We start from the raw sequence: 15,025 nt of genomic DNA, 5'->3' as shown, positions 1-15,025 counted from the left end.
TGAATCAATCCACCTCATAAAGGGCCTTCCCCTCCTGCGCTGTCCCTCCACCCTCCCAAGCATGATGTCCTTCTCCAAGGACCGGTCTCTCCTCACAAAAGGAGAAATAGAAGATTTTACCAACTACTGTAGTTTGAAATAGGTCAGATTGCAATCAAATGACCAATATGTGAAAGTTGGATCCAAAGAGGAATCAGTAGTTGGACAATATGGTTTTTATGAGGGAAATGATGCAGGAGGTTGCATGATAAAATTTTGCAAGACAAACTACTTTATAATGTAAATATCTTTACTCAGCAACATACACAGCAACTGTATAAGTGACCTCACCAAGGAAATGCATAGAAATCAAATCAGCTACATCAATGAGTAGATGATTGCTATGTGCCATTGAGTCACTTGCGACTCATAGCGGCCCTATGTACAATGGCTCTGAACTCTGCTCTATTCTGAGCCAACTTCGCTGTCTCCTACACACCTACCTCTATTACCCAGTCACTGAGTCAATACATCTCATCGAGGGTCTTCCCCTTCTGCGCTTTCCCTCCACCCTCCCAAGTGTAATGACCCTGTCCAAGGACTGGTCCCTCCTTCCAACATGCCCAAAGTATGTCAGACAGAGCCTCAGAATCCTTGCCTCCAAGGAGCAGCCTGGTTTCACCCTCTCGAGAATGAATCAATGCACCAAACAATGGCTGAAATGAAGAGGGCTTATTTATCTCAAAAGACCAAAGTACTTCAGCTCCTGGCATTAGCTCAGTAACTCTATTAAAACAGATCTTCAGAAAGGGTGACCATCCCTGTGAGTACCTTGACTTTTTCCTCATAGCTTCAGTGTAGCTTCTATAGCTCCAGCCATCACATCTGTGTCCAGGGCACAGAAAGTGAGAGAAAGGCAGTTTTTTGCAATTCTGTCTCCATCTCAGCAGAGTTCTGCTCATATCTAATGGGACAAAATTAGACCATGTGGCTACCTCTAAGCTTTAAGGGAAAGAGAGTCTGAGGAAATTAGACCATAGATGGATCTTGAGTGGATTTTAAACCAATTCCAATCTATTGTGAGGACTGGGGACATTGCTACTCCAAAGACAACCAGGTTTTCTTTCAGCCAAGAAGAGGAGAATGGCCTCTGGACATGCTCACTTGTATCTACCGTGTGTTTCAAACACATTTATATAAAGTCTGATGGACACTAAGAATGTGGCAGCATGCTCTGCTTGACAGGTGATGATCAGGGGAGACTTTGCGGAGAGGGTGACTTTGGGGCTGAGACTCGGAGATGAAGCAGGGGGATTTTAGGCAGGAGGATAACATACAACGTTTGCTTTGGCCAGCGACCATGACAGAGCTGATGGATGGAGATGATAGCGAGGCCTGGCCTTCATGTCCATGCTAAGTTTAGGTTTTATCTTGAGAACCTTCTCTTCTTACGTAACACCACTGGGTGTTTTGGCCCCACCTTCTGATTCTCCTCTTATCTCTTGTGTTTCTCAAGGCCCTTCATGAGCTTCTGCTTTCCTACCTGACCCAGTCCAGCCCTTGCCCTCTGTTTGAACTTCTGCTGAGTCACGCTGCTGTTTTTCATGGGGTGGTCGGCAAACATCCTTTCCTGTGGTTGGTTGTTACCGTTTCTTTGCACGTTCACCTAAGCTGGCTCTGCGTCCATTATGAAGTTTCTAAGTGGTTCAGGTGGCTAATGTATCCAACTACGACCCAAAAGTCACCTTGGAAGAAAGGCCTAGCAACCCCACACCCCAAGGGGTCAATCCTTGAAAGTCCTCCAGAAAGGCCTACACTGACACACATGGGAACCACCATGAGTCCTGGTTGGCTTCTTGGAAACTAGTGGTCTAGATCCTGGTGGTTTAGTGGCAAGGAATTGCGCTGCCAATGCCAAGGTATGCTGTTTGAAACCACCAGCTGCTCTTCGGAAGAAAGATGGGCAATCAACTCCCATGTGATTTTCTGCCTCTGATGGCCAGCGAGGGGTTGGTTCTGACCCAATAACTTAACACCACCACCAAAGTTGAACAGCAGATTCTTCAGCAAGAGGGATATGCTGGTTCCCTCAGAGGGCTGGTCTGATAGGGATATTAAGGCAAGAGGTACTAAGTAGCTGGCTTATACCCTTTCAAATGTAGTTATTAGATGGTTGTAAGGGGGAAAACACACCCCACAAGGTAAATTGTTGCGTGCCATCGAGTCGGAACCGACCCATAGCTGACACTCTGGTGGGTTCAGAGGCAGTGAAGCATGGGGGAAGAGAATGCCCATCCTTCTCCCACAGAGCAGTTGGTGGCCTCGAACCATGTTGCCCTGGGATTGCAGTGCAGCTTCTTGCCATTAGGCCACCAAGAGCTCCTTTGATTGTAAGGGGGAAAACACTTCCCACAAGGTGCACTAAGTAAATATAATGTAAATGAAAGATCGTGTAAAACACAATGTACATGCATGAATAACAATGTATATGAATGATACGTATGTTAATTTTTTTTTAAAAAAAGGGAGAAAAACCCCACCCCAAACCCAACAGTGGTCAGGATGGTACAGAATATACTCTTGTGCCCAAGCAGTGGCCCCTTGGAAAGGTCAGGTCTGCAGACACTCACTGTCCTCCTCTGCCTCCCAACCCTTCCAGAACCTTCCAAGAAGACCACCCTTCAAAGAATGGGACTCCGGGATAAAGAGTGGTGAGGAGGACCAGAGGAGGTGAGCTGGCTCCAGGAAGCGAAGTGCGCGGTACTTAGGGGATGGAGGGAAGCCTAGAATGTTCTATTCTGGAGGAACGGCAGTTTTCATGAACGAAAGTCATATTTACAGAGCATTTAGTCGTCTAGACTCTGTTTCTTTTTAAAAAATGCTGCTGTTTGTCACTGAGTCAGAACCAAGCCACGGCTGACCCTCCACCAGGTTTTCAGAGGCAATGAGTCACGCGGGAGGGGACTGCTCATCCTCCTGGAGAACAGCCAGCGGAGTTGAACTACCTGTCTGTTTCTAGACTCTTCTTAAACCTTACCTTATGTCTCCATCACCTGGGACCTCACTGACATGTGGACTCTGTCTCTCAGGTCTGGGGTGGGCCCAGATTGCCCATTTCTCCCAAATGATTCTAATGCTCCTGGTCTAGAGGCCATAGGGGGAAAGTCCACCTCATGTGGAACCTGAGACCTAGGCTGACAGGGGTTCCCAGAGGGTCTCTCACACAGGCCCAGGCCTGACTATTATAATCCCCAAGGCAAGAGCTTGGAAAGAGACTCCCACACTCTGTGACTGATTATTGAAGAGCTATAAATCAAGCCAATGCATTATAACAACTTTTAAAACAGACCCCTATACTTCTCTATGGTAACCTAGCGGTAATGAGTTGGGCTGGAAACCCAAAGGTGCACAGTTCGAATCCACCAGCTGTTCCGAGGGAGAAAGATGGACAACATCCTCCTGTGTGATAACCTGCCTCTGAAAACCCCCTGGACGGTCAAATATGAGTCGGTTCCGACTCGACAAGTACACAACAAGCAGCTTTCCTAACAAATCAGAAGGCCAAATTCATATTCAGAGTCCTCAGGGTTCCATGCTGGCAGGTGGTGGTGTGAGGGGAGCTGCCTTCCATGCCCAAACCAGCGCTACAATGGGGGGACTTCTGGCAGCATGGTCACCACAGGAAGATGGACCTTAGGAAGAAGATCACGAAGTCCTTTGGAATAGACGAGGCCCCTGTGGACTTCCTGAGAATGTTCCAGAAGGGAGAAGAGTGAATTTGGGGAGGAACATCACCTGGGCCCTATGATGAGAGGCACGGCTGTGTCCTCAAAGGTTCAGGACCCTCTCACGCAGGTCTAGGGCACGGATCTACCTTTCAAAACCCAGATCTGCCTGGGGAGGGACCTCAGCTTCCCAGTTCCCTGGCTTGCATTTTACAGTTCTCTGCTCCGCCTTAGACAGCTGGCCTTCCACTGTTGTCCCTGTGGCCTTGGGACTCTTTCCCTAAAATCCTTATCTATGTCCTTGTCTGATAAGGGGTAAGACCAGGAGGGGCCAGCAAGCCTGAAAGAAGGGGGACCAGAAAAGCTGGTCTGGGTCAAGAAGTGGGTTCTCAGCTGATCCTACTGCCCACAGTACAGACAGATGAACTGAACCTGGCAGAACGGGCAGAGGCTGGGATCCTGGTGACCTGCCATCTGGTTAAATTCTGGCAACTCCACTTATTATGTGAATTCAGGGGCTTTATCTGTCTCTCTGTGCCTGGGTTTTGGGTCACAAAAATGGGTATGGTGATAACACTTCTTTCAGAAGATTGTTACAATCATTAAATGAGTACAACTTGTATCCAGAAAATATTTCTGGAATGGCTACCAGGTGTCTGGTATGCTGGCTGGGTGCTGGGGTAAAGCTGGGAATGAAGAAAAGACTCTGATCTCCTGGAACTCTCATTCTAGGGAGGGGAAGGATTGTCATAAAAAATCAGGGGGCTGGGGATATGGTGAAGAATGAAAAAGGAGATGGATGAGGGCTTTTAGGGTGCCATTGAAGTCAAGAGGACCAGGAAAGCATTTATGGTGAGGGGACAATTAAGCTGAGTCTGGAAGGAAGTGAAGAGGGGGAGCCTTGATTCCAGAACAAGAACCAGGCAGAGGGAACAGCAGGTGCAAAGGTCCTGAGGTGAGAGCATGCTTGATACTTGGGCCTCTGCTCTGGGTTGTAGATTCAAGTGCTTGGTAGACGTGGGTACAGGCTGGGAGCAAGGCTAAGGTGGTTGACAAGCACCCTGCTCTTCCCTGGTCCCTGCTATCCCCTCCCCTACCAGATGAAACAAGAGGTCTAGAACCCACCTGTCCCACACATGTGAACTCTGGCAGGGCTTTCCTCCATGCGGGCTCAGTGGAGTGAGATTGTCTGAAAGACAGCCAGATGGCTGGCAGCTGGCACTCAGAAGACCATCAATATATCCCTCCCCAAGGCAAAACCAGTGAAACACAAAAATTGGCTGATGGTGCAGGGGAAGGAGTCCTCCAGGGGAAAGGGTGTCTGGGTGGGGGTGTCCACATTCATCTCATCAATAACTGCACTTTCTCTTCCCATGCCGGGGGCCACGTGGCTTCTCCCCAGGACCTGGAAGCTAGCAGTGCTCAAGACCTCTTCTCTAAGGAGGTCACCGGGCTGATGGCCACACACTTGCTGAGGGGTAGCTGTGGGTGGGGGAGAAGCAGGTGAGTTAAACGGCACCTTTGTAGGTAGGATGGAAGGCTCTCAGTAAGGGAAGGGAGGGAGGGCTGGGGGGTGCGTGAAGAGAAGCCTGGAAGGGGAAGGGGGAGCCCGGGAGAGGAGAGGGATGGATAGGGGGGCTCACACAGGAATAAGGCTCATTGGAGAAGGAGGGATCTCAGTCAGAGAGAGAGTGAGAGCGATGCCACAGGGAAGCGGAGGCATTATAACCACCAGATTCTTCAGCCCCTAATTGCCTGTGGAGCAGCCTGGGGCCACGGGGAAAAGAGCAAAGCAGGATCCGTGGGCTAGAGAGAGCTGGGTGTTTAGCCTCTGGTCAAGTCACTTCCTTCCCTAGCCTCCATCTGCTCATCTGTAAAATGGGAAAGCAATCCCTGTTTCCACGGTTGCGGGGCCTCTGAGGGAGAATGAAGCCAATCTCAAGCCTCCACCTCGGTGGCTGCTGGGCTGGCGAAGGGGGTGGGGCAGGACTCCCTAAGACTGGACAGGGCTGGACCTGTTACCTAATCCTGCCTGGAGCCTCTTTTTCTGAGCAGCAACTTGAGCTGCTCCCCCTTCCCCTCCTCTCCACGCAACCTGACTCCCAGCCAGGGCTCAGTTCTCAAGAAACTGAAGTTCTCCCAGGTGCTGAGGGCTCCCAGGAGGGGAGAGGCCCAGGTTTCCTTCATGGGGACTAAAGGCTTAAGGCTAGCCCCTGGAGAGACAGTGTGACAGGGCTGCTGGACACCAGGAGGGACTGACGCATCCTGGCTGAAGAGGCCTGAGCAGAGCCCAGAGCAGGACCAGGGTGGCCCCAGGGCAGCCCTCACCCCTTGGGAATCCGGCTCCCTCAGCAGACTGGGAAAAGCTGCTTTTTTGGCAATGAAAGTCTCCTTCCGGCCCAGCTGCTGGTACACCTGGGCCAAGTCAGTCTGCAGAAGGCCTTTTCCACTGAGGGACAGCTCCCTATAGTCAGGTTCCTCCCTCTGTGTCACCCACACCTGCAGACCTGTCTACCCACTCATACATCAGGCAGACGCGAGGCACTGCCCTCAGCATACCGCTGTCACACTCCTTACCCCTCTGCCCATCACAAGTTCCCCAGGGAAGAAGAGTGGTGGGATTGGGGGTGCTGATATATGGGGACCAAAGGGAAGGTTCTGTCCCCACCTTTTCTCTCTGCTTATATCTCTGACATCACATAAGGAGAAGGGTTAGCACAGGGACAGGTGTGACACCCACTGTTTAGGACAGCTGTCTTCCACGTGGGATGGAGAGAGACGTGGTGCCCACAGCCAAGGTGGCAAGAGTCCTGGGCAGGTGAGGCCTTCTACTGTCAGTCACTTCCTCAAAGGTGCAGAGGTGAGAATTTGGGGCTGCCTCCTACTCCTGTGTACGAGCCCAGGTAACCTTTCCATGCACCAGGCCCCGGAGAGTTAACCAAGGAGGACCACGCCTGGACGTGGAGAACAGCAAACAGGAGGCTCCCAGGGTTTAGATTCCATCCCTGCCAACCGCAGGAATGTCCCCCGCCAGGTGGAGCAGGCCCATCACGTGGCAGACCTGAGACCCAGAGAAAGCTCCACTCTCCCCCGGCGAGGTTTCAGGCACGTGGCTCGCTGCCTGTACCCACGCCTCCCCTGGCCTCTCCCGTTGAGTCCTGCCTGACATGAGGCCGGGCCTGGGGTGCGCTTTGTCACTCCCGCCGGAATCCCCAAGTCCTAGTACTAGGTACAACGACAGGGAGATCTTTGTGGACAGGTTCAAGTACAAACTACTTGGGCTGGCCTTCAAGGCCTTCCCGGCTTGGGCCTTTGAGACCTGTCCACCTTCACCATCCAGACCTTGCTAGCCAGGCTCAGCATGATTGTTCTTAGCTCATGCTTGGCTCTTCCATGAGCACCTTCTCTGCATGCCACCTGATCATCTTTCAAGGTCAAGGGCAGAGATCCCAGGTCCTCACAGGACAGGTTCCTTCCTCTCACGTGCTCTGCTGGGTGTGTGCATATGTCTGTCTCAGAGCGGGTGCCTTTAAGATTCCCCTTGGGTCCTGTGGGTGCCTGGCTCCCTTAGCAGATGGTGGGCTGGGCTGGGCTTTGGTCACCTCGATGTTCTTAGAGCTGGGATGTAGCAGGTGCTTGGTAACTGTTTGTGGAGAAAGCAAACAAGTGAAGGAGTGAGTGACCAAGGGCAGGGCCAGGGCTCTGTTCTCTGGATCTGCAGTCCTCGCTTGTGAGGCTCTGGGCAGGCTTGGCACAGCAAGTCTTGGGTGTGGGCGTGGCAGTGGTCTCCCAGCCCAGGATGCCTTCATGTGTGGGAGCGGGTGGGATGCAGGGGAGGCACACATGAAAACAGGATGCTTGGGGTACCCTGAGGGCCAGGGCAAAGAGGAGGCAGCAGAAAGTGGGATGGGGTCTTGCCTGCAGGACCCTGAGTGCCAGGTGGAGGCTGTGGTTGGGTCTGGAACTGGACAGAGAGCTTGCGAAGGCTTCGAGCAGGGCTGTGATGTGCCACGTGCAGTGATTGGCAGCAGGGAACTTCCCCAAGGGGCGCAGGATGGCTTGGAAGGGCCCTGAGACCACAGGCAGCAGGAAGCTGAGACTGGAGGTGCTGGGCTGAGAGGGTGGGGACTGGGGGGTGGGCCAGGAGATGGGTGGTTGCTCTTGGAGCTATGTGAAATGAGGGGGGACAGCCTGCTGCTTCTGCTTTTCTGGTCACCCTGATGTGCTTCTTTCTGGGTGAGGTCTCCGCTAGGCTGAGGGTCCAGCAGTGTCCCTGCTGGGGGAAGGGACAGGGCTGGGTGAGGTGGGGAGAGCGTGTCTACTTGGTCCTGCAAGTTTCTGCTAAAATCTCCTTTGAGATGAGTGAATGGAGGAGGTGGCAGCGGTTCCAATAACTCCACAGGGGCTGCAGGGACCGAGTTTGGGGGTGGGAGCCTGCTGAGATGGAGGGTTGGAGGGTTGATGAGGGAGGGCCCCTTCTTCCTCAGGGAAGATTGGGCCAGGCTTCACCAGGGGGCCTATTCTGCCGGGGTGGGGGGTGGGGGCCTGTCCTGCCTCCAGGGCCTGGCCTACCCTGATGAGAGAAGAGGTCTGAGTGGCTCTTCCCAAGCTCCTGGTCTCTCTCAAGTCTCCACCCACCTTGGGAGGGTTTGATGTGCCTCCACCACCTCCCTCTGCAGGAATTTCTGTTGGAAGAAGGTGGGTGTCAGGATGGCCCCACCAATGTGACATGGAGAGGGCCTGTCATACACTGAGGCCCCAGTGTCTGCCTCTGCCCAAGCTCCTGATGTCTGCTGGACAGGATGAAAACCCCTGCTTAGGCCTTCTTGGGGTTCCAGCTGTTGATTGGATGACACCTCCAACAGATATTGTCACAAAGCCAAGAAAAGCCAGGAGCCCTGGGTTCTGAGCGGGATCTGTGTTGGGTTTCCTGTTTGGACCTAACCAAGTAACTTCCCTTCTTCGGGCATTAGGCCCCCTATGCAGTGTGAAGGGGTGGACGGAAGATCTTTTCCAGCGCTCCCTCAGCATTTGGGAAAGTGTCCTTGATAGCAGTGGGATCCCAGGCATTGCATGATACACAGATGAAAGGGGATTTCTGGGCCATTTTCCTGTTGCCTTGCTCCTGACATGTGACGACTGGTCACAGTCCCTCTGGAAGACGTTTTTGGGGAAGGCAGCAGAGCTGGGGAGACAGGATTGGGAAATAGAGTAGGGACAAACTGAGCCATGCTTAGGGGTAGAGAAAAGGAAGGTGGGAAGTTCCCGCCTGAGTGCTCTGCTCTGTGTAGTAACATTTCCAAGGGCATGAACTTCCTGTGTGTTTGTGTAAAGGTACAAAAAAAAAATCTATGTCAGTGCAGGACTTATTGTGTGTGTGCTTTTTTGTGGGTATGTATCTACCTGTTGAAACTTGAACTGATTTGTGGGGGAGATCCTGGCTTTGTGAATTCAAAGGCTTGAATCTGTGTTTACCTGGACATGTATCAGGGTGTGTGTGTGTGTGTGTGTGTGTGTGTGTGTGTGTGTGTGTACACATGCACAATTCACTGAGGAAGGCACAGGCTTTGGTGCAAGAGAAACAGAAGCACAGAGAGGTGTAGTGGGAGCCTCACCAAGGCACCAGAGACAGACTTCTCAGAAGGCAGCGGTTACCAGCAAGGGCCAGGAAGACGGGGAAAGGCAGGGGGCAGAGAGAGTGTGGGCACCAGAGGGCAGCTAAGACCATGATGATGCAGTAGCCCACAACATAAGAGTCCACGACGTCACAGTCCATGACGCAACAGTCCACAATGCAACCGTCCACGATGTAATCATCCACAATGCAACAGTCCAAGACGCAATCATCCACAATGCAATCATCGGTGATGCAACCGTCCACAATGCAACAGTCCCTGCCAGTTTTAGAAGAGGTGGGCTGAGGTGCTGACAGTGGAGCTGGATAGGATGGAAAGAACTTAGAGCACAAGGTGATTGCCCTGCTAAGCCAGGGGTCTGGAAACCAGTTTACTCACTTCAAGTCCAGCGTTTCTTCCTTATGGGCCTGCTCCACTCCCAGGTGAGTGGGGTGGGGAGAGACCAGAGGAGGGCTGGAGGCAGGAGAGCATCCAGAGGAGGGGGTTATTTATTAGCCACATGGCCTTGGAGGGAGTTTGTGGGGGAGGGCTGGCTCCATGACTCCTGAGGCCTATGGGGAGATCTGCTTGGCCCCCATTCCCTGGGCAACTCTTGAGCCGCAAGTGTGGTACCCCCAAACTGGACCTCAAGCTTGGCTTCTGAGTGACCTCCATGCCACCTCCAGATCCTAGGTCACTGCAGTGTTTTGAGCCCCACCATGTCCAGATCCCTGAGAAAGGTCTGACCCTGCTCCCAGGTGGGTCCTTTTCCCCTTTTGTACCCACAGAGGCCAGCACAGGCCAGGATGTCCGTCATTGACCATTAACGGAAAGAACAAAGAGCTGTGTGCACACACAGCCCTCACCTTATGCTGCAGTTATCTGCGCAGCTGGTCTCCTCACACTGCTGCGAGGGTTTCTTGGAACAGGAGTCAGCCGCTTTCCTCTGTAACCGTGGGCTGTGAGCACAGCTTTGTCCAGGCAGTTTGCAGGGGATGCAATTCTGCCTCCCTGCTGCCCCCTGCTGCCCAAGTAGGGACGCGACCTCTGGAAGCTGCTCTGGTTGCCTTAGGGATGGGAGGAGGGGACTGAGGGTTAAACTCTGACTCTCAGATGTGCTGTGTGTGCTATTCCGCTAACATTAGAGCTCACGACCCAGGGCTTGCAGGCAAGAGGCACAGTCAGCGCCTGCCTTGCTCCATAGCTCCTACCCCACTGTTCCAGCTCCTGAAACGCACTGCTCCTTATTACAGCTTTCTCCTCATTGCTCTGAGCTCCCGAAGGACAGGTATCCTAGGAACAAGAGTGACGGGTGTCCTCGCCTGTGCCATCCTCATCATCTCTCACACAGTTGAGTCCTCTAATAAGTCATTCAACAATTTGTTCTTTTTCTTAGTGTTAAGACCTGGGTGGTGGTAGTGCTGTTGAGTTGGAACTGACTCATAGCTGACCCTCCAACGGGTTTTCAGGCTGTAAATCACGCCGGAGGAGATTGCCTGTCTTTCTCTTACGGAGCAGCTGGTGGATTCAAACTACCTGTCTTTGGGTTGGCAGCCTAACTCCTTACCGTTTAAGTTGGAAATTGACCAGTTGTTGTACTTGAGGAACTTTCTTCATCTCTGGCCCCAGCCTGAAGCCTGGCACCAATTCAATGTTTCTGGACACACTTGGGCAAATGAGGGAGAGGACTGGGATCTGGGAGGGAGGCTCAGGCCCACTCTGACCTGACTCTAGGCTGCGGCCAGGCACGGGAATGAGTACTTCTAAGCACCCACTGTGAGTAGCAGTTCGAGCAGAGGTCCTGAGTCGGACTGGTGCCAGCTGCCTGTCGTACCCATCCTGCCTCCTGGAGCCCATTTATGAAACAGTGGCAGGGACAGTTGGACTGAATGACCTCGGAGGGTCCTCACAGCTGGGCTTCTCTGAGATCTTTCTGACCACAGCCTGCAGCTCCAGCCAGCCAGCCCGCCCATATGGGGAGACTAAGGGACCCAACAGGTGGCCCTGCCACACTGGGCACAGATACCGCCCTCACCTGCACCTGGGTACGGAGCAGGCAGGAGGCATCTAAGGAACACACACCTGCGCTGAGAGGCAGGACGGAAGATGCTGAACGCTGCGGGAGCCAGCGAGGCCGACCCGCAAGCGCAGGACACACCAACTGCAATCTGGAGCCAGATCGCTGGGCTGGCAAATCCTCCTTCCTGAGCCCGCTTGAGCATCACCATCCCTCTCTGTTCACTGTGCCCACGCCTGCCCGCCCCTGGCCCACAGGATGCCTGTCTCAAGCCAAGTGTGCACGTCTGTGCGTCATCATCTTTCAATAGCTAGGACCGAGCCAAAGGGCAGCTCCGAGCAGTGGAGGGCACAGACTCGACATGGACGCTCCTGGCAGAACGGCAGGGTGCTCTGACATGAGCCCCACCGCAAGGGGCCCAGGTTCTGCGGGCTGGCTGCAGGGAGGAGCCCGCTCGGGGACTGCCAGGCTGCCTCCCACCATGTTCCCTGTCCTGTCTTTTACCACAGAAGGGCTAAGCCTTGCAAACTGCAACCCTTGGTCTTGGCCCCTGGCTAGATAATGGCAGGTCATGGTGGCGGCTGGCTTCTTTCCTTCTTCCTGCTTCAGTGCTTTACCTCTGCTGGTGGCACCATGAGTGCCTGCGTATCCCTCTTGTGGCAACAGTGCCCCACGGGCAGTGGTGGCTTCCTGCTGCTGTCAACCTCTGAGTCACCCCATCTTCTTGTTCACCCTCTGAGCGACCTCAGCCCGTCACCCATTTTTCCCACATTAGAGACCAGCAATGTGGGTGGTTTTCTTGACCGGGTCCCCCAAACCTCGCCTTTTCCCCTGCCCAAACCTCGGCGCTCTCCAGAGTGGCCATTGGGCCACAAGTAAAGGAAACAGCACGACAAGTTCGAAGCAGTTTCTTTATACAAAGGTAATCGACACTCCGGGTGCATCGGCACACTGCAGTTCACATCAGCCCGTCTCACCCCTCTGGGGTGAAGAATCAGGGACAGGATACTTGTCACACAGGCCAGGGACCACCAGCTGGGCGCTCCCGCGGGGCAGACACAAACACAAGGACACTACGTCACCAAACACTGCACGTATGACAGGAAAGAGGCACACTGCGCCACCACCGGCTGGCACCACCACCAGCCGCCACTGTGCCAGGCAGCATGGGCAGAGCTCTGGACCCTGAGCCAAGAGCCCAGACATGCCACCAAGGAGCTCTGTGACTGTGTCCAATCACATGTCACACTTGCTTCACCTGCAAGCTGGGGACAATGAACAGCACTTCACAAAGTTGTTTTAGGACAAAGAGAGGATGACATTTATCAAAGTACTCAGCACAGAGCCTGGCACATAGGTGTTCAATAAATAACTTTTTAAAAATCAGAAATAGCTTAGCTCAGAAAAGATATTTCCAAAAGGCCAAGATGTGAGGTCACCATTCTAGAAATTCTCCCTCAGGGAACTGGAACCCTTGAGCTCTCCTGGGGACCAGCAGAGGCTGGAGTGCTGGGGGACCCATGGTACACGGTGCCAGTGTAGCTGAGGGGGGTAGGGGGCTGGGGCCCCAGGGAGGCCCCTGCTGAGGCCGGGTAGCCACCAGAGGAGTTAGGACCAGAAGAGCTAGGGGCAGAGCCAAAATGGTTCTGTACATGATACAGGCCGGAGGTGGGCTGGTACGGAGGCAGAGGGGGCATGTGCCCAGGCGCGCAGGCTGGCCAGGAACCGAGTTTCTGGCCATTGGCGTATTGCATCTGGGTGACAGGGTGGCCTGGGGACAGGTGAGGGTGGCAGCTCTGTGTTGGGTAGGAGCCGGGCACAGGATTCAGCCTGGAACAGAAAAACCAGTCACACAGCAGGTACCATTAGCCTTGTAATTGCTTACGGCTTTTTACTGCAGCATGCCTTTGATTGTCTATGACGAGCTCAAAGTGCCAAATGAAGAGAGTGAGAATCTTAACAGAGAGCAGAGGCCCAGGGAAGGGCCCACTCAACATCATCCAGCAAGTCAGCGGTGCGATGTGGTCCTGAGCCTGCTGAATGCACTCGAGGGGTCACTGACGAGCAAGCAGCCCACAGCCCAGAGAGGGGTGAGACCCCGGCAGTCGGTGCCCATGTGGCCAGCTCAGAGAACCACTGTGGATGACGCGTCAACAGAACAATCTAGGGCTTGCTCCCAGGGCCCTCTGCAGTGAGATTTTTTTAACCTACGACTTGGACAGACATCTGAAAGACTAAGCCTGTCCCTCTAGGGTTCACACAGAGCTGAAAGTAAAGCAAATCTGATGGAAGAAGACATACAGTTCAAACCCCCAGGGGTAGGACCCTGGCAGCTAGACGTGGGGAGCTGTGTGTGCTGAGGCCGAAAACTCCACCCCAGACACCCGAGGCTGCAGGAAGATGCATTCTAAAGCTTTTTGTTAAAACACTGATGTTTGCATTTGGTAACTGAATTAGATTTGTATGCATTTTACAAATTAGGTGCGCACGCATGCGTGCGTGCGTGCGTGCGTGTGTGTGTGTGTGTGTGTGTGTGTGTGAGAGAGAGACAGGGCGAGCGAGCTGGTGAGGGTGGGAAAGGCCACTGACAAAGCAGTCAGGCTTCGCAGTGAGCTCTTCGGTGGAAAAGGAACCCCCAATCTGTGAAGTCTCAGCATGGCCGAAACCCATGAGGAACACGAGAGGACGGTGCTGTCACAGGGCGTGAGTGGGCTGCTGGTGACTCTAGCTCCAGCCTGGACTCTCCACTCACACCTACCCTGCTCACCTGCAGAGGACACCTCGTCTCTCTGGACCTTCTCTATAAAAGGGAGCAGCGAGGCTACCTGGCTGGTCCTGGCAGCCGCCGGGCACTCAGCTCATGTGTGTTACGGAGGACTGGATGAGAGACAATAAACCCCACCTAATCCTGCTGGGTGACCAAGAAAACGCTGCCCTCAGGACCTTCCTGAGCAAGCCCGTGCTGTCAGCCCAAAGCCAGCCCAGCCTGCAAAGAGGGCTTCTAGTGCCGTGGTTACAGGTCACTGAGTTGGGACCAACTCACAGGTGGTCCTCCAAGGCATTTTAAGAGGCTATAAATGGCTTATTTTAAGAGGCTGTAAACTGCACCTTTGCCCACCCCTGGGGCAGCTAGTAGATTCAAACTACACACCTTTGGACTGACAACATAACTCCTTATCCACCGGGCCAGGAAAGCTCCCTTTCAGTGCTGAGGACTGTTTAATACCAATTTCCTCAGGTTCACATTCAAGGGTCCTCAAACGCCTTACCTTTCCTATTCCTTGTCAGCCCCTCCTTCAGACACAACTGTGCAGAATTCAGTCAGAAGATATTTAACACATAGCTTTTTCAAAGCCACTGGACCAGTGCTGGCCACACCCTCACCTCTGACTCCCCCGGCACTAGAGCAGAAACCCTCTCTGTAGCCCTGGAACTGCTCTAAGAACAAGACGAAAGGCTTCTGTAACTTACTTCCGGCTCTGGGCTGCCCGTCTTTCCGCCACCGACCCCGAGATGTACTTGAACGCTGATACCTTCCTCATCATGCTGAAGGGGAACGTCTGATCGAGCTTCAGTGCTAGCCGCTCCGAGAGGTCGATGGAATAGCAGTAAGTGAAGCCGTCTGAGGTTGGCATATTAAGTCAAATTGGAGCCAAGGAGAGGAAGGAGGGCTGACCGCTCTGCACTGG

The 15,025-nt window shown here is 53.5% G+C and overlaps 1 protein-coding gene across 1 annotated transcript in view; it reads right to left on the bottom strand.

Annotated features, from left to right (window-relative positions):
- Positions 1-12,793: 12,793 nt before the first annotated feature.
- RHBDD2 (rhomboid domain containing 2) overlaps positions 12,794-15,025 on the bottom strand; it is an 8,515-nt gene continuing 6,283 nt past the window's right edge. The window contains exons 3-4 of the mRNA XM_006889793.1: positions 14,808-14,958; positions 12,794-13,166 (exon numbers count right to left, since the gene is read on the bottom strand). Of these exons, the coding sequence (XP_006889855.1) occupies positions 12,794-13,166; positions 14,808-14,958 (524 nt within the window). The remainder of the gene's footprint in view (positions 13,167-14,807; positions 14,959-15,025) is intronic.

The sequence above is a fragment of the Elephantulus edwardii genome, unplaced genomic scaffold (genome assembly GCF_000299155.1).
Source record: "Elephantulus edwardii isolate Elephantulus edwardi_28Jun2011 unplaced genomic scaffold, EleEdw1.0 scaffold00080, whole genome shotgun sequence".
NCBI lineage: Eukaryota > Metazoa > Chordata > Mammalia > Macroscelidea > Macroscelididae > Elephantulus > Elephantulus edwardii.
The sequence above is the reverse complement of the archived record's forward strand: the minus strand, read 5'-3'. Positions and strand labels throughout refer to the sequence as shown.